This window comes from Rhincodon typus, chromosome 4, assembly GCF_021869965.1.
Source record: "Rhincodon typus isolate 14 chromosome 4, sRhiTyp1.1, whole genome shotgun sequence".
Taxonomy (NCBI): Eukaryota; Metazoa; Chordata; class Chondrichthyes; order Orectolobiformes; family Rhincodontidae; genus Rhincodon; species Rhincodon typus.
Window position 1 is genome coordinate 42023211 of NC_063335.1, and position 19483 is coordinate 42042693.

General features: G+C 40.7%; 1 protein-coding gene across 1 annotated transcript in view; it reads left to right on the forward strand.

Annotated features, from left to right (window-relative positions):
• LOC109925840 overlaps positions 1 to 19483 on the forward strand; it is a 200458-nt gene that overhangs the window by 141120 nt on the left and 39855 nt on the right. The window contains exons 8-10 of the mRNA XM_048595971.1: positions 626 to 789; positions 1336 to 1485; positions 15136 to 15212. Of these exons, the coding sequence (XP_048451928.1) occupies positions 626 to 789; positions 1336 to 1485; positions 15136 to 15212 (391 nt within the window). The remainder of the gene's footprint in view (positions 1 to 625; positions 790 to 1335; positions 1486 to 15135; positions 15213 to 19483) is intronic.

A 19483-nucleotide genomic window follows, 5' to 3' on the forward strand; every position in this document is an offset into this window, starting at 1 on the left:
TTAAACCATCTTGTCTATATGTGATGCAAACTTTAAGGAGTTATGTACCTGAACCCCTAGGTCCCTCTGTTCTACAACATTACCCAAGGCCCTACCATTAATTGTATAACCCCTACCCTTATTTGTTGTATCAAAATGCAATACCTAGCATTTCTCCAGATTGAACTCTACCTGCCATTTTTCAGCCCATTGACCAATTTGATTAAGATCCCTTTGTAATCTTAGAAAATGTCACCAATTTTGGCGTCATCCACAAACTTACTAAACGTGCCTTCTTTATTCTCAACCAAATCATACAGAAGGAAGAATTGTACAGTGACTTTTGAGAAATAGCAATGTCCCTTAAAAATATCTCAGGTGAATTTTAAATGCAGCTTTTACTGAAGATTCTGCTGTCTGTCCAGCAAATGCTAATTTCTACTCCCTTCATAGAACAAGCCCATATCACTTCATAACTATCTTGTACAATGTAATGCACAGTGTATGAAGAATTTAACAGGGGAAAATATAATGGTTGTTTTAAATATGTGGAGCTCTTGAGGCTAGTGCTCTAACTAAAGGTCAGACTCATAAAGAAGCCATGCTGTAATGTGTTTAGGAGCACTTTCCATGTATCTAATGACAGAAACCACTGGAGCTTGCATGGGGCGTGAAAGCACTGGAGTTCACAGCAATATATTGGGCCTGCGGCGGGAGGTGGAGAGTGAGACGATCCCTCCTTATGTTGAACAGTTCGAGGAGAGCGTACAAGATGACGTGATTATGGTTGGCAGCCTTTCACTGGAACAGGTCAGAGCTAAAAACTAAATAACTATGTCATTTCAGCCCTCTCTGTTGTTGTGCTGTCATCTCTCAGCACCCCACAACAAAATAATTCTTGCCATTTTCAAATGACTGTAGCAAGTTACCTTAAAAATGTTAATTTAGTGTATTGCTTGTTTTATTGAATTACTGTACTTTTGTTACAGTTTTAATTACAAATTACGAATCATTTGGAATTAAGGATTAGTGGTGCACTTATTGAAAAAATAGTTGAGAAAATTTGAATAGGCCGACCCACTAATAACCTCGTTTTTGTTCTATAAGAACTCCAGTGAATAATCTTTTTACTGAACATACAAAATAGCTGGAAGTACTTTCAGTCAATAACATTACAGGCCAACAAGAATTATTTGGAGAACCATTTCATATTTATATAGTTTTCTAGGATTAAAAAAAGGGGACAAATGTGCAGCTAAGGGTTATGTTAAAACATTGAACAAAATAACAATTTCTCTTGTATCATGTTTGGTACTCATGAGAATCATAATCTATATCTTTTTTATGCCTGAATAGGCCCAAGATCAACGACAGAGGATTCTTAATGCACACATTGATTGCCGGTCGCAAGAGAAGCATCTGGTTCTGTTGGAAAAGCTGTCTGTCAAATCACAGGAGGAAGAAACCAAACAACGAGTGATGGCATTTGTAAGGGAAAAAGCAAAGGTATCCTGGTCCCTTGCCATGCATGCTTTGATTGTACGATACTGAGTTTGTTTGTGGTTGAACGTATTATTGCCAGAAGATGTTTGCCATTAATTTCTTATCAAAGTCGCAATGATTCTTATTTACAATGAAGACCCAAAATCATTGGCTTTTGAGTTACTCTTCCTCACTTAGTCATGATTTATAAGCTTGCATTGCTATAGTTGACGCTGTGAAATCATGATAATAATCGCTACTTGTGCCTTTATTGACAAGTCTCAACAGTATGTTTATATTCAGCAAAAACTTTGGTCAAAATTTAAAACTGTGAAATTGGAATAACGCACACATTAAATATCCAGTGTAACACTAGCAATATGTGCTTCTGATCAATGGGATGTTTTCAGTTTTTGTATATTTTCAAGTGATTGTTACATAATGTAATAGTTTATTTTGTATTTGCAGTAAAAAACAGCTTAAGCTCACTTGGGTGGTACTTTTTCTCCCAGTGGATCACATTTTGTTCTTCAAGTGTAATCAAATAGTTTCAATACCTGCTACATTGACGTTTTTCTTTTATCAACAGGAATGTGCTTTGGTTATGTACAACTTAGCAATTACGCTAGAATAGCAAAGCTTAAAGGACAATATAAATGGTTTGTGTGCCCTGATTAAATTTGACAACCCTGCTGTACATAGCTATTATGTTGCATGGCGTTATTTGAGAAGTGTTTGCTTATTTACTGATTTGTATTTGAGTGAAAACTTTACATATTTTTCCTCTTCTGTCTCCTTGGGGCACTCACCAATTTTAACTGAGGAAGTGGATGGCAGATTGCTCTCAGGCCTCCAGTGATGTCATTTCAGATTGCCTCGAGACCATTTTGTATGTGTTACCACCAATACCACTTAGCTGAGTGTTTCTCCAGGGACTACATGGTCTGGTCTGCATGAGAATAGACACCTTCTGGTCTAACCAGAAGAGTCTCTTGTTACAAAAAAGATATTGTTTATTACACCTTGGCAACTATTCACATGTTAGAAGGAAATGGTATAAAACATTACAGAGACTATTTGGAGGACCTGGTCCTAGGTCTGACTCCCACAGGATTCGTATTATAGAAACCCCACAGTGTGGAAGCAGGCCATTTGGCCCATCGAATGAACACCAACCATCTGAAGAGCATCCCACCCAGACCCACCCCACCCCTGTAACCCCGCATTTCCCATGGCTAATCCACCTAGCCTGCACATCCCTGAACACTATGGGCAATTTAGCATGGCCAATCCACCTAACCTACACATCTTTGGACTGTGGGAGGAAACTGCAGCATCTGGAGGAAACCCACACAGACACAGGGAGAACAAGCAGAGTCCACACAGTCACCTGAGGGTAGAATCAAACTCAAGTCCCTGATGCTGTGAGGCAGCACTGCTAACCATGGAGCCACCGTGACCTCATAGTTACTCTTGCAGTCATCCTCCCTACCACTCCTCATATTATAATCACAGTAGGTGATGCTCAGGACACTCATTCTCTATTAACCTTTTGTTTTAAAATCTCCCCACCCCCAGCCTCATCCCATGACCAACCCTCCCTCTCATCCCCGCCTCCTTGACCTGAGACAACCTGTCTGTCTTCTCTCCCACTTATCCGTCCCTCCCACCTCACTGACCAATCCCCACCACTCTCTACTTCCACTCACCTATCACCATCCCACCTACCTTCTCCAGCCCCACCCCTCCTCTCGCTGTTTATGTCCCAGCTCCCTTCCGCCTCCCCATTTCTGAACAAGGGTCCTGACCTGAAACGTCAACTTTCCTGCTCCTCTGATGCTGCTGGGCTTGCTGTGTTCCTCCAGCTCCACACTGTCCTGTCCTTAATCTCTTGGATTTCTTTTCCAAAAGATATTGTCCCTGTTTGAGAAGGCATTATTTTCTTTGCAGTACTTTGAGTTCTTGGACATTGCTGCTCACTTCTTAGTGGTGGCATTCATGGAATGTATGCTCCTTAATTCTGTTTCGGTGGATATTTGTACTCTACCCATCTGTAGGTCTGTGTTTATGCATCGAGCTATTCCTTCAACTTGTTGACTAATTTTAGGTTTTTGCATTCACCTTCAGTGGATGGTGAAACAATTGTTTTCTTCCTCACTTTTGATTTTCATTACTGTTAATGGAGGCTCTCCAATGGAAGATAACAAGGTCAAATATTTCAACTTCACCTTGTCTCTTCCGAGTTACCTCAGGATTTTGCAATAGACTTCAATCTATTATCACTAATTGTTCATGGAGTTGTGATGCAATCTTAAGTGGGGTATACTTTTCATTGGCTAGCCTGTTGTTTTTGTTTCCTTGCAAACTTTTCTGGTTCTCAGTGTCTAAATTTTCTTCACTGTTGACAGTCCAAAATATTTCCACCAAAGCAGTGAAGTCACAACTTTGTAATTCATTGATGGTGTTAAGCAAATTTCCTACTCCAACATTATAAATCTCAGGGTTATCTGTTTTTAGTTCAGGGTCCACCATGAGTCTGTGAAGCCCTATAAAATAGTCTGCTGACCCTTAACCCTTTGTTTCTGGCTACGGTATTTAGGAGCACATGCAGCTACAGATGGTTTGTTTGATTCAATCATCAACACCTAGAAATGATTTCTTTTTGATGATGCTAAGGCTGTGAAGAGAACCTTGCATGATCCTAACAGGAAAGAAAATGTGGAGAATGAGAAACTTCTTACATACCTACTCAGCTCTGCAAAGGAGGACTGCTTCCCAGATTTCCTGCTGTTCCTCTTTCTCTCTCTCTCTCTCTCTCTATCCACAAACAATTGATAAACAGGAGAATCTCTGTGGGAACACCCATTTTCCAATCTACAACTTCATTAAATACAAGCTGCAGAAACAAGAAGAAGTCCTAAGAGAGACTTCCAAATGAAGTTGAGTGCTTTGGAAATCAGGAGAAAAATAAGAATTACATCTTACTGTGTTCTGAGACTTTTTCAGACGAGGTCAACTAAACTTCATGTGGTTAAATGTGATCCTGTGGTAAATGGCTGCAATTATCTTTTTGCTTAGTGTGTGGGGCATGTGTGCAAGTAACTGCTGGGCATTGTGGGAATTTGGCATTTGATTGATTTTTTTTAGTTAATCGCAGGCAGTCTTAGAAGTCTTAATGAGCGGTCAGTTATTTGTACAGATTTATCTCTTTCAGAATAATAGCTAATGGTGATGGTTTCCTGTGCCCTATCTCATGCCAGCATGATGCCAAAACCTCTTTGCCATTGTATTGCTAAATGTTTACCATAAAGGACAACTGAATGGGGGTTCCTGCACAAGCGAAGCACCTATTATCCGCATGCTGCAACTGCACATTGCTGCTTTTATAATATGATGGGACTACCTGCTGCTGTTTGCAGCGAGTCTGTGGATTGTAAGGTCAAGTTAGCAGTTACCTTGAATGTCAGTGGTAGATGTATGTTCCAGATGTGACTTCAGCACTGTTTAGATTTATATAAAGGCTTTCTTTGGGAAATGTGCTCTTCTCTATGAAGGTGACTTCCTGCGTGTGCAAGAATGCTTGACCCTGTAATGACATAATGACAGATGAAGCAGACACAGAGAAAGTGCCAGTGCACCTGTCTGGCAATGCTTCTACTCAACCCTCTTTCTCTACAACCTGTAAAAATGGGAGAATGTCAAAAGGACTTGCTGTAGAAGCAGCACGATGTGAAGACTTCAGATATTCAGGTCTGCAGTAGTAGATAAAAGGCAGCTTTTTAAAGCTCATTGCACTGATTCAGGCCTTGCTGTACCTGACTAGAATAACAGTGAGAAAAGCAACTACCCAGTGTTTGAGAAGAGAAGCAAATATAGAAATGATTTAATTTTTTAAAAAGTCTACATAAATAATGGTAGAATCTCCACTGCATCACCTCATTCTTTTATTATAGCCTGTAATTGTTGTCTGGTGTCATTTTATGTGGAAATATTACCTTTTGTTGAACATTATCTTCAAAGTATACAGAGGATAGGATTTAATGTGAGGTTTCTTCAAAGAACCATTGCTCAGTAATTCTAAAAGCCCATGTGATTTTACATTATTGACAACACTAATATCTTATTTACAGATTAACATTAACCCTGTATATTGCAGTGATAATAACAAATGCTGAACATGTGGACCTTTGACAGTGCATTGGAATGTATGTGCACATTAGATGCTAAATAGATCTTAGATGATAATGCATGACAATTTGGAACAGTTGGTTTATGTGTATGCCTTGTTTTCAAATAGTAGACTCCCTACCTCTGGCCATTCTAGTTGAACCTTTTTGTTACCAACCATTGTAGGTATATGATAGGGATAGTTTGCTGCCACCAATCCTCATTTCTATGATGAGTCTAAATTTAAGTGTCTAATTATCAGTGGCAGAGAATAGAATGTGATTGAGTCTTAACAAGAAGAGGCACTTGTTTTACATAAGCATTATGGCAATAGATAAAATTAACATTAATTGAATATAATTATAATTGTCAGCAGCCAGGGATGTCTCATGTATCCATATCGGGATCTTGTGTAAAACTAACTGTTTCTCCACCCAAAAACTGTATCACATTTCAGATTAGGCAGAGCTGGTACAGCTCAACTAATTCAGAACCATTGCCTTATACAATAATTCTTGTTTAAATTCAGGTTATTTTTAATGGACTGTAAACTTTTGTATACACAGCATTCTGTATCTGTGGGCAGGCAGGACTGTCAGTGCAAACTTTACCCACCACAATATAAACAAGAAGCATTGGCAGGTGCAATGATGTCTTCCCATCATTGTTGCTTTAATAACATTAAGTAACCAAAAGTTGCATTCATGACTTTCTGATTAACAAACTGGCATCCGAATGAAGGTTCTTGCTGCAAGAACATTTTTGTGATAAACGTCACAATAGGTGTTTAAAAGTAGTTATTAAGACCACACACCTTTTACCCGACTTTTCAACCAGTGACGATGGCAACATAGTTCCTGTTTTGCCTCTTGAAAGTCAAGTGAGTGTCAATTGATTCAGAGGGAGATCAGACACCGATATGTCATAATCTATTAACTTGTTAGTGTAAAGTAAAGGTAATCGTACCTTGTGTTTAATAAAGCCTGTTGCTGTTCATTTCAAGAGTATAGATCTCATATTACTGCAAGGTGGAAACAGTGGAACTGGAGATCCGTGGAATGAAAAACAACAACGCCAGCCCAGTGATCCAAACTAGAAGTGGGTGAATTACTTAAAAATCAACCTCAGTGGTGTAGGGCTGAACTAGTAACAGATTTCAACATTTACTTCGACACTGAACCATGAAACAGGAAATCTGACACGGAAGCTGAAAGAAATGTGGATGAAAGTCCTTAGTAGAGTATAACATTAGCAACAGGAAGAAATCAATTGTCATAGTGAATAATAAGTTAATCAGAATTTCTGGAGCAAAATAAATTTACAAAAGAGAGGACCTACATAATTCTTGGAAAGAGATGGAAACGACTGGAATTATTTGGCCTTTGCAATCAAAACAGGGTTTTTCTACAAGGGGTCACCAAATGTTCTTGGAAAAGGAACCATCACTCTGATTCCAGTTCGTTAATCAGAAAGTTACAAATGCAACTTTCGGTTACTTAATGTTACTAGAGCAATAACAATGGGAAGACATCATTGCACCTGCTATTGCTTCTTGTTCATATTGTGGTGGGTAAATTTTGCATTGACAGCTCTGCCTACCCACAGATAGAGAATGCTGTGTATATAATAAGGTAGGCTATTTTCAAACATATTTCTAAAGCAGCCATAGGTGATCTCAAACTACCGTTGAAAAGTTTAAAGGCAGATCACTTCAGTTTGCTGTGGTAGGAGAAGTTGATTCCTCTGAGGACCAAGATAAACAAGAAGCATTCTTCTTAGGGAAAGTGAAAACCCAGACACCAGTTCTATGTGATAATGATCTATATTTTCCCCAGCTCCAGACATAAAAGCACAATTGCCTGTGAGATGACTTTTGATATGCAGAAATTTAAGTCAATTGCAGATAAATTAATTTTAAATTGGCTACTGGATTATTTGTATAAAGCCTTAAGGGTGCTGTGCCTTGATGGAGACCAGAAAATCTCAGGCTGTCTTCCATCGAATTTTGAGATTCAAAGTACAAGAATCAAGGCCTAGAAGCTACGATGTATGCTGCATGGAACAAAAATATAGACACCTACATAATTCCTAATAAGTATACTTCTTTATTAGGTGGTTGTACATATTTGGATATTCTTTGGTTAGCAGACATTGAAGATGCTTCACTTTGAGCATTGCAAGAGGATGAGGCAGAACTTCTATTTCCCTGAAAACAGAAAGTGGGAAGAATTGGAAAAGCAGGGCCAAATAAAGGAGACTCAGCCCTTGAAGAAAGTAAAGAAATAAATTTGTCTGTTTAATGGACAGAACATGCCCCAACATCAACGTCAGTAAGACTTAGAGGAGTAAATAGCTCCCACAGATAATAGCCAGATTACGCTGGGAAGAAAGACAATAAGAGGAGATTGCAGAGCCTTTGGTTTTGATCTTTATGTCGTCATTGTCTACAGGAATAGTGCCAGAAGACTGGAGACTAGCAAATGTTGTCCCCTTGTTCAAAAAGGGGAGTAGAGACAACCCTGGTAATTATAGACCGGTGAGCCTTACTTCGGTTGTGGGTAAAGTGTTGGAAAGGATTATAAGAGATAGGATTTATAATCATCTAGAAAGGAATAATTTGATTAGGGATAGTCAACACGGTTTTGTGAAGGGTAGGTCGTGCCTCACAAACCTTATTGAGTTCTTTGAGAAGGTGACCAAACAGGTGGATGAGGGTAAAGCGGTTGATGTGGTGTATATGGATTTCAGTAAAGCATTTGATAAGGTTCCCCATGGTAGGCTATTGCAGAAAATACGGAGGCATGGGATTGAGGGTGATTTAGCAGTTTGGATCAGAAATTGGCTAGCTGTAAGAAGACAGAGGGTGGTGGTTGATGGGAAATGTTCATCCTGGAGTTCAGTTACTAGTGGTGTACCTCAAGGATCTGTTTTGGAGCCACTGCTGTTTGTCATTTTTATAAATGACCTGGATGAGGGCGTAGAAGGATGGGTTAGTAAATTTGCGGATGACACCAAAGTCGGTGGAGTTGTGGATAGTGCGGAAGGATGTTGCAGGTTACAGAGGGACATAGATAAGCTGCAGAGCTGGGCTGAGAGGTGGCAAATGGATTTTAATGCGGAAAAGTGTGAGGTGATTCACTTTGGAAGGAGTAACAGGAATACAGAGTACTGGGCTAATGGTAAGATTCTTGGTAGTGTGGATGAGCAGAGAGATCTCGGTGTCCATGTGCATAGATCACTGAAAGTTGCCACCCAGGTTGATAGCGTTGTTAAGAAGGCATACAGTATGTTAGGTTTTATTGGTAGAGGGATTGAGTTTCGGAGCCATGAGGTCATGTTGCAGCTGTACAAAACTCTGGTGCGGCCGCACTTGGAGTATTGCGTACAGTTCTGGTCACCGCATTATAGGAAGGATGTGGAAGCATTGGAAAGGGTGCAGAGGAGATTTACCAGGATGTTGCCTGGTATGGAGGGAAGGTCTTATGAGGAAAGGCTGAGGGACTTGAGGCTGTTTTCGTTAGAGAGAAGAACGTTAAGAAGTGACTTAATTGAGACATACAACATGATCAGAGGATTAGATAGGGTGAACAGCAGGAGCCTTTTTCCTCGGATGGTGATGGCTAGCACGAGGGGACATAGCTTTAAATTGAGGGGTGATAGATATAGGACAGATGTCAGAGGTAGGTTCTTTACTCAGAGAGTAGTAAGGGCGTGGAATGCCCTGCCTGCAAAAGTAGTAGACTCGCCAACTTTAAGGGCATTTAAATGGTCATTGGATAAACATATGGATGATAATGGAATAGTTTAGGTTAGATGGGCTTCAGATTGGTTTCACAGGTCGGCGCAACATCGAGGGCCGAAGGGCCTGTACTGCGCTGTAATGTTCTATGTTCTATGTTCTATAACCTTGTGCCATTTCAATTAATCATGAAAACAGGTGGAGGTTCAGAAATTTCTACAGTAAATAAAATAGCCACAGAGTGTGAGAGATAAAGAAATATGGAGTTAGAAAGAGATCTTCAATCATGCAACAAAGCGCTGTCAGGGGACTTAAGAACTAATTCAAGACCATTGAAGATTCAATCAGAGTGGATGGTGCCACACGTGTGCAGACAGAATCCAATTGTATCCGACAAGTCTTTGCAATCGTCCACAGACAAAGTCAACATTCATTTGGCATGTTTAGAGGCAAACTTCAATCCTCAGCAAAGGGCCAACAAGATGATGTACAGCAACTTCTAGTAGCTAATAAGCAGCAATCCAGAGAGAAAGATCCTTAACTCCAAAGTGGATAAGGTTAGTACTCAACACACACAATTTGTTGATGTATAAAGAGGGCAGCTGCCTGCCGTGAGAATAGTCCCAAGAGGAAGCCTTGAAAGTGCTGAGAGACTTTTCAACCCCAATGACCAGCCACTGTCAGAAACATCATTTCACTCCATCAATGTGATAGCTTTCAATAGAAACAGTAAGACAGTACATACGTCCTACACATCCTCTAGGAGAACCAAGAATGCTGTTGCAGATTAGTGCCTCAAGCACAAGAGATTTGTCAGGGCTGGGGAAAACGTTAAGTTGAAGTGTTAGGTGCCCCTAGATAAGTGTTGATTGTATAAAGGTGTACCATGAAAGAATTTAGAAAGAAATGTAGAGTAAAGAGAAATGTACCGTTAATTCTAAGTATAGCTTCTGACTGCGTATGAAAGGTGCTAGGTCATAGTGACAACAGATCACATGCAACTGGAGTCTGGGCCTTTTGGGCTCCAAATAAGAATTCTTGTACTATACGCTGCATACAGTTACATTCAAGAAAGCCGATGGCGATTTACTCACAACAGTGTCAATCTTGTTACTAAGTTACTGTCGCCACTTATTGTCAGCTTCCTGAATTTCCTACTTTGAGGTTAAAATGGGTGGAATCTTCCAATCCTGGAGGAAGTGAGGTAGGAGGTGGGATGTGGAATTTGGTTAGGAAGTGAGGAGGCGTACGCAGTCTTTGATGCCTTCCTACCTCCAACAGAATTAAGTTCTGGACAGAGGGATCCATGGATAATCTTCTTACCATGCTAAAATTTGAGGCCCTTAAGTGGTAAATTGACTAGCACACAAGAACCTCAACCTGAAGTCACTGCTGAGATAAACCCAGCTGCAAGGGACTCTTCAAACCAACACTTAACTGCAGTATTTCCTTGTCAGCTTCTGTTCAAATCATAGGCACTCACAGTGGCTGATCAAGGCCGTGTGTGTAGATGGGCATTAGGAAGGGAGGTGGGACTGAGAGGTAGTGAGGTGGGCCATTTCCTCACTTTGTTTTTGACCTCTTTCCCCCTCTCCCTGTCTATTTGCATTTCCCCCCAGGAGCCTGACCCCAATAAATCATCTCCCATAAGTCTGGGTCCTTGGTTTCCAGATTAGCATTCTTAACTATTGCCCCGTCTTCAACAACTAACTGCCAAGCTTCAGATCTGTTGGCCTTTTTTATGTCCACTTGACAGGCCAGACCTGAAAGGTGACAATGCAGCACTCCCTTGGTGTTACGTTGACTGTTCCTTTCCTTCAGATGCTGCCTGGCCTGCAGTGTTCTTCCAGCCTCCTGTTTGTCTACCTTATCAATACCATGATGTTCGATAAGGGCCATAGAAATGTCACCTTTGGAGGAGGCCAGTTGATCTGACTCTGTCACTGCCTGATCACATTGAAGCATGTCTCGTTTAATCCCTTCACTCTTCCTCTGTACCTTTTACTATTTCTCGTTTTCCTGTTTATCTAATCCCTCCTTAAATTCATGAATGAGTCAGCTTGAATAGTTACTCAGTGGCATTACGTTCCTCATTTTAATAATCCTTTGTTTGAGCAAAATTTCTTCGAACCTCCTCCTTCGTGCTTTGCGTGCCAATCCTAAATTTAGGATCTTTGTTGCTGTTTCACTGACTTTAGTGGGTGTAATCGTTCCCTGCTTAACCTTTCAAAATGTTGAGGTAATTGCAGCAAAATCTAGGGGAGAATAAACAAAGCATTAGAAGTAAACATCGCAAGAGCTCGTTTTTGCTTCGTGAGATGCTATGCTTAAAGAATCAGTTGGAGGACTGTTTAGGGGTAAATTCAGTGATCCTAGATTCTCAGTGCGGAACATGGTTAAAGGTAGTACATTTGGGACAATGAACATTACCTTGTTACAGTGACCACCCTCCCCGACTTCTTGATTGTAGTTGTGCATGATGTGCAGACTCAATAAAATCTAATTCTGATATTTGCTTCCGGTATACATGAGATCATTAAAATATATAAATTACGTTTGTACAACGATGTCTTACAAGACTAAATATTGGAACATCGGAACAGGAGGAGGCCATTCAGTCCTTCCAGCTGCTTCACCAATCAGTTAAATCATGGTAAATCTGTATTTTAACTCCAACAATGTGCCTTGGATGACTTTAAGTAGCCTTAGAAGTGAGCTATTCTTTACTGTTTAAAAAAAATGGACCGTTTCTGTTGAGTAGGGTTGGCGTTTGTCTCTGCATTTATTGTGCGACAGGAGAAGTAGGTTAAGAATTCATTGCTAGTCAGTCCATGTAATATGCACTTTATTCTGTCGAAGCTGCCTGATGTAATGAGCATGCATCCAGACAAATTATGTTAAATTCTCAGCATTGTAGCTACTTTATTAATACCGTTATGCTTTAGTGATGTGTGTTATTTGCTGAAAGCAGCTTAAGTATAAGGCATTTCCTCAGACTGTATAGATTTGTAGTTACATTAAAATGTCACAACGAAGTATCTTTACTGATTTTCTCATTACATCTCTCCAGTGCTTTATTGGAAGTTGGCGGTGTTGATTTGCTTTTGAAGCATATATATTTATGTGCACATGTTTCTATTTTTAACAATTAGTATGTATTGTGTATATATTTGTCATTCTTGTTTAATTATTTTGTTTGCTTTGCATGGAAATCCAGTTGAAAATTTAAATAATTTTGGGACATGGCATACTTGGACAGTCTCGTGGTGCAATGGGTCACTTCTCTCTCTCTGGACCAGAAGCTCAGGGTCCTACTCCATGGCTTTGTGGCCAAGGAAGGAGCCTTGATGTTGCAACCATGTATCAACCTGTAAGTCCCTCCAGCACGAGATATTGGCAGGCTGTGGGAGCAGGAGAGATTTCTGGTCAGCCAAGTGATGGAAACAATTTCGGTCATCATTATTCCTAGCTCCAGGCTATACGTGCACCGAAAAAACATGTTGCTACAACAACTTCAACTGTTTGGGGAGTCAGTTTGCTGGATAGCCAGTGTGGATCAGATTCAAGTCAACAGCATGTGGTTGTCTCCTGTTCTGACTAGGGCAGATTTGGGAGCTGTCTCCTTACCCAATCCACGATGGAGATTGTGGCACAATGGGGCAGATCTGCCTTTTGACTCGGAAACTTAAGAAGAAGATATCGCACTTTACGTTGCTGCATTTTTCCATTGTGATGCTAATAAATCTTGCGCACACTTCCTGCTCCCACTTCATCTGTCACCATTTGTGCGTTTTGCTTTTTATATCAACTTTTTAAAAGAGAGTAGCCAACTCTGTGATTCCACAGACTGGCAACTGCCTGCACTCTCCAGCACCGTTCTGGCCAAAGTGTGAGAGATCAGAGACAGTTGGCATGATGGGCGATGACACCTGCTCTACGTCAAGTGCCCACCTTCAGTCCACTGCCGGAAAAATCTAGCTTCAGGTTGCCTCTGCTGGAAGGCTGGATTTTAGAGTTTCTCCCTCCAGAAATCTTCCAATTTTTGCCAAACCACATGAAGGAGGTATCATACCGGGTGAACTGAAAGCTTAGTCATAGAGACAGATTTTATGCAACACCTTAAAGGAAGAGCAAGAGGCAGAGAGACAGAGAGGTTTCGGGAGTGAATTCAAAGCATAGGCCCTAGGGGGATTGAACAAGAAAATTAGTGATGTGCAAGATGCCAGAATGGGGGGAATAAAGAGATTGAGGAATCCACAAGGATTGAGGGGTTGAGGAGGTAGGGAGGGGTGACACCTTGCTGAAATTTTGAAAACAGGGATAAGGATTTTAAAATTGAAACTGGGCTGCGAGTACATCACCATTCTCCTTCAAATTTTTAGGAATTCACGCCACTTCCCTGTTCAAGGTCAGTGAGGGATGAATGTTGAGGTTTGGAATGTTCAGGCATTCCTGGGAAAGAGCTGGGAATTCAGGATGATGAGACATCAGAGACGTTGAGTGCCAGCTGATGGGGAAGACCATGGGAGGAAAGGCAATAAAGCACATGGATGGAGAAGGCAAATTGTGGCTTTGGACAGGGAGGAGTGAGAGATAGATGAGTGACACTAGAAAGGACCAAAGAGCCGGGAGGACATAAATTGTACAAATCTCAGGGAAACTGTTTAGGGATGAAGCAGAAGTAATCAGTTTGAAAAAGAAAAGGAGTTGAACGGAACTTGTGGAAAGGGAAAATAACAAGGAATATAGTGCCAGCTGAATCAACAGATGATCAGTGGAGGTGACATGAAGAGCCTGACCTGGGGTTCAAGCCACCATTATATCCTACATCTGTACCTCAAACACACAAACTGCAGCCCTTCAGAACTATGTACTCTGGTATGTAATCAATCAATCCCTCCTTAAAGATAGTTTTAAAAAGTAGAGAGAAGCAATCAAGCAACAGAATGAGAGATGTAAAGAGATGTGTCATTTAAAGAGAGATGCATAAAGGGGAAATCCTGATGGAGACACATCAGAGAGTTTTTCCTGGTCGACATGGCTCAATACACCATCCTGTGGTCTATGTACCCTTGAGGTAATAAAAGTGTGAGTGGCAATCCAAAGTGGGTGTCATTTTAAGTTTGTTATTCTGGGCATCAGCGAGTGATTCAGTTTCTGAATGTACAGGCGAAAATTCCATAGCATTGCTGAGAGAAAGGAGTAGGGTTGGACTTTTATCCTCTGCTGTGTAGTGACATCAGCCATGTTAAGGGTGGGTCTGATTAACTATTCAGCAAATGGTACTTGTCCCTGCGGTGGCAGTATAGAAATGTGAGATCTGTGGAAGAGGAGGAACTTGAAGTGAGAAGTGGTGTGCTGCACTGGGGAAAAGAAAACATCTAAACATGATTTTATTCTTCCCTTTCCACGACCTGGAAGTGATTTCTGTTTTCTCCCTTATGAAGGCCAGAGCAGCAATGCACACCCATTCTCGACATTCTCACTGACCTTATCAAGGGTACTGTGGGAGGAGTTGCTACTGGGCACTGGAGTTGACACAGAACATTGCTCACAAAACAATAATGGGAGGGAAACCTAGTGATTCTAACCTCTTCCCTAAATTGCAAACCCTGTCCTACCCCTTCCCCAACATTCTTCACCCTGAAGTTATGGCAGAAATCCAAACTTTGGGTTTTGTAGAATCTCCATCTCTGTGTAATTTGGGCCACATTTTCTCTTTCATTGCAGATGCTAACTTTACCCATGGTGATTTGTGTTTTCTTTAGGGAACAAAACCTCAGGAGGAGTTCAATCCTGAGCAGTCAGATATTTTCCAGGAGAGTCATCATGCAGCCTTCCAGATGTAAGTCTATTATTATGTGAAGTAGACCTCTTTGTGTTGTTAGAGTACTTATTTGTAGTGATAGTCATTACAGTCAAGATAACCAGAAATGCAGTGACCTCATTAATGTTGCAAAGAATTTGTTTATTTCTCGAGCTCTTAACATTTGAAAATGTAAAAAGCTTTAAGACACAAGTGTTGTTAACTGCTGAATAATAGCACCTGCCCACGCTGTCTGCATTATTGTTGCTGTTAATTCATTTTTCAGGGGCTAATTATTTTAATAAGGATTTGAGAAATAATCAATTAAAGCAGTAATATCATGCAGCTTTCAGGTATATCTTGCTACTTTTCTGAACCTGGTGCTAATTACCCAAACAGTTCAGAAATGAAGAAATTAAAACAAGATGTTGAATTATCAATTTGATTTCCAAAACTTCCGTATAAAGCACACGCTTTTGCATCAGTGAAAAGATCTACCCAATAAGGACACGGCTTCACTGCTACTTCCATCTCTCTGAGTATAGCTTAGGTTGGATGAGTTGATGGGTGTTATTTTAACTATAGCATATTTCATAGCAGCACAGGACTCAGAAGCAGGAGTAGGCCATTCAGTCCTTCAAGCTTGTTCTGCCATTCAGTAAGATCATGGTAGATTGTGCGGTGGTCTCAACCACACTGTCAAGTCTGCCTAGCAGAACCTTTGACCCCCTTCTTTATCAAAGATCCATCTAGCTTGGGCATTGAATAAATGTCATGAGCCAGCCTCCACTGCTTTCTGGGGAAGAGGATTCCACACTCTCATGACTCTAAGAGAAGAAATTTCTCCTCATGCCTGTGTTAAAAGGAAGCTCCTGTATTCTTAGACAACAAGGTGCAGAGCTGGATGAACACAGCAGGCCAAGCAGCATCATAGGAGCAGGAAGGCTGACGTTTCGGGCCTAGACCCTTCATCAGAAAAGGGTATTCTTAAACTGCATCCTATAGATCTCATTGCCACAAGAATCACTGGATTCTCCAGTTTGCTTTATAGCCAAAGAGGCACTTTTTTGAAGTAAATGTATAGTATGTAGTTGCTGTTGTGATGCAGGTAACACAGCAACCAATTTGCACACAGCAAACTCCCACAATGAGATAATGATCAGATAATCTTTTATGTTGTGACGTTGATTGAGGGATAAATAGTGGCCAGGGAAAACTCTCCGCTTTTCTTCAAAATATCGCCATGGGACAATTTATATCCATTTAGGAGGGCAGCCGCAACTCTGTTTTAACATCTCACCTAAAAGATAGCACTCTCCCTTATTACTCCACTGGAGTTTCAGCCTTGACAGTTGTGCTCAAATGCTGAAGGAGTCTTGAAACCTACAAGCTTCTCAGAGGTGAATGCTGCAGACTGAGCCACTAGTAATTGGATTCAGTGGTGATGTACTAAACTAGACACAGATCCTTTACATAATAGTTGCTGTCTTTGCCTTCCATATATCCACCTCTTACCTACTATCCAGGAGTCCGAGCAGCTTTCTCTTTATAATTTTGAACAGAAACACAGAAATATGGAAAATAGGACCAGGAGTAGATCATTTATCCCCTCAAGTCTGCTCCACCATTCAATATGATCATGGTTGATCATCCAGCTTAGTACCCTGTTCCCACTTCCTCCCCATTCCTTCTGATCCTTTTATCCTGAAGAACTGTATCAATCTGATAAACCAAGAATAACCAATGAAAACAACAGGACTAATGAAAAAAAAACTTTATGACAGTCCCTTAAATAGGTACCTTGACACAAACAGAAACCTATCAGATGAAATCAAAAATATAATTTTGTAGGGAGATGAAGCACCCCTGTGATGTCCACTGGTCGCAGAAGCTAACTGATAGACACTGCACACTCACTCTTCAGGCACGCTTTGGCGTTAAGATAGCCATGGAAAAGGGGCAAGCGGTCAGGCCAAACCATCCCCTTAACCAGGCAGTGCCTGGACCTGTTAATGGCCACCGTGGTCAGGCTCCAGAAACAGGCTGTAAAATAAACCCTCCTACCCACCCACCCACCACATTGCCTCTCCTTATACTCTTTAAAAAGATTAAACTAACCAAAACAAACTTAAAGGAAACGGCTCCTTAAAGGGTCACAAAAATCCTAATTTTAAAACCAACTTTAAGTTAAAATGTAATTGTCGGCAGAGAGAATGCACTGCAGCTCCTGTGCCTACCAATTGCCTGAGGCCTCACGTGTCCCTTACGTTGGGTGTGCCCTATCCAAGGTCACTCAATATGTAACTGTGGAAGAGAGCTAGGCAGTCGGGTCTCACATACACCTCTATTGGCTGCACCTGTTTATGGCCACCTTGGCCATGTACCAGGAGCAGGCCAACAATGAGGTCCCCTTACCCACCCACCCCACAGTGTCTGTTTATATCATTGTCAATACAATGTGGAGCTGGAGGAACTGTCCTGATGAAGGGTCCTGACCCGAAACATCGACTTTACTGCTCCCCTGATGCTGCCTGGCCTGCTGTATTCCTCCAGCTCCACACTGTATTGACTCTGACTCCAGCATCTGCAGTTTTTGCCATCTCTTTATATTATTTTTTGTATAACAAATCCAAAACAATTGGTCCAATATGAATTTTCAAAATTAACCAGTCATAGTCGCTTAAAGTGTCACTGTAACATGAATCAGAAGTTCAGTGGTGACTTAATATGTTAAGATCAAGTGTTAATCAAATGACCTATAATGCACACCAACCTCTGTAGTGCCTAATGGCCATGGAAGGCCTCAAACTTGCCTATGGACACTGTGTTTCCTTTCTCCAGCAATATCTTGTCATGGAAGAAATGTAGAATGTCAGATATAACAAACCCTCTATGGCCTAGATAACAAGGTGTAGAGCTGGATGAACACAACAGGCCAAGCAGCATCAGAGGAGCAGGAAGGCTGACGTTTTGGGCCTAGACCCTTCTTCAGAAACTGCTTGAACCTGATAATGGTCAGCTCAAGAGCAAGCTAATAAGGAGGCCCTCTGCTCCACTTTCCCTACCCGGCCTCTCTTTTATACTATTTTGATTGATAAAATTAGCAAATGAAAAATTTACTTTTTAACTAAAAAGCTAGGCCTTAAAGTAGTATGTTGACAAAAGCTTGATTCTGGCAGAGGATGATGTACCCAGTCTCCTACAGTGCCAACCAGTTGTAGACTCCTTCATATATGTATCTTAACCATATAATTAACGTACTATTAACAGCAATGACTGACACACACCTCTTAGTAACATGCTAATTTCTGCACCTTAGATTATTTTTTGGTGCTCTGGTAACAATGGCATTTAGGTTTTTTTCTTCACCATGAGAATAGGTTCAAAGTACTTACTTAAAAAGTCAACTAGTGCTTCTTTATCCATTATAATATCATTTCACCTGTCTTTAATGAGCCCACATACCTCTTTATTGCCCTATTTTAATATATTTCTAAAACTAGTTTTGCTTGTTTCCTTGCATGTTTTGTTCCTTTTATTTTCTGCTCATCTTCCTAATTTCTTAATGTTTCTTTCTCCTTTAATAGCTCTTCCAGTCTTCAACATTTCCATTATCGTTAACGCTTGTGTAAGTTCTTTCCTTTAGTTTCTATCCCTCATCTCATATGTTAACCATGCTTGTTTAAAGACAAGAATAAAAGGCTTTGCCTTTTAGCAACATGTTTTTTGTTTAGTACTGTACCAAATAGTTCTTTGAATCCTTCCCATTATGTGTCTGTAGATTTAACCCTTCAGGTGTTTAGTGCTGTTTGCTGCAGTCACTTCTATTCTCATCCATTCAAAGTGTGCCTAATTTAAATTTAAAAGATTTGACATCTCCCAAGGTTGTGTAGGGTGTGTAATTAAATGGTGAAATGAAGGGAAAAAAATACACAGCGACTGATTGGGATCTGGAAAGCACTGCCTGAGAGTGTGGTAGAGGCAGATTCAATCATGGCTTGCAAAAGAGAATTAAAAAGTTGTTAAAATGAAAATGTTTGGAGGGCTAAAGCGGAAAGGAAGGGGAGTGGGACCAGCTGAATATCTCTGGCAGACAGTCAACATGAACACAGCATGACAAATAGCCTTCTTTTGTAGTGTAACCTTTTTACAATTTTATGATTCTAAGAGGTGTGTGTCAGCTATGGCTGTTAATTCAGCTCATTCTTTTCTTTTGGTGATTTTAGAACCAACTAAGCTCATTCCCTTTTTTTAATTGAATACCTGGTAATGTATACACAGCTTGGAAATCCCAGGTTCATCTTGGGCCT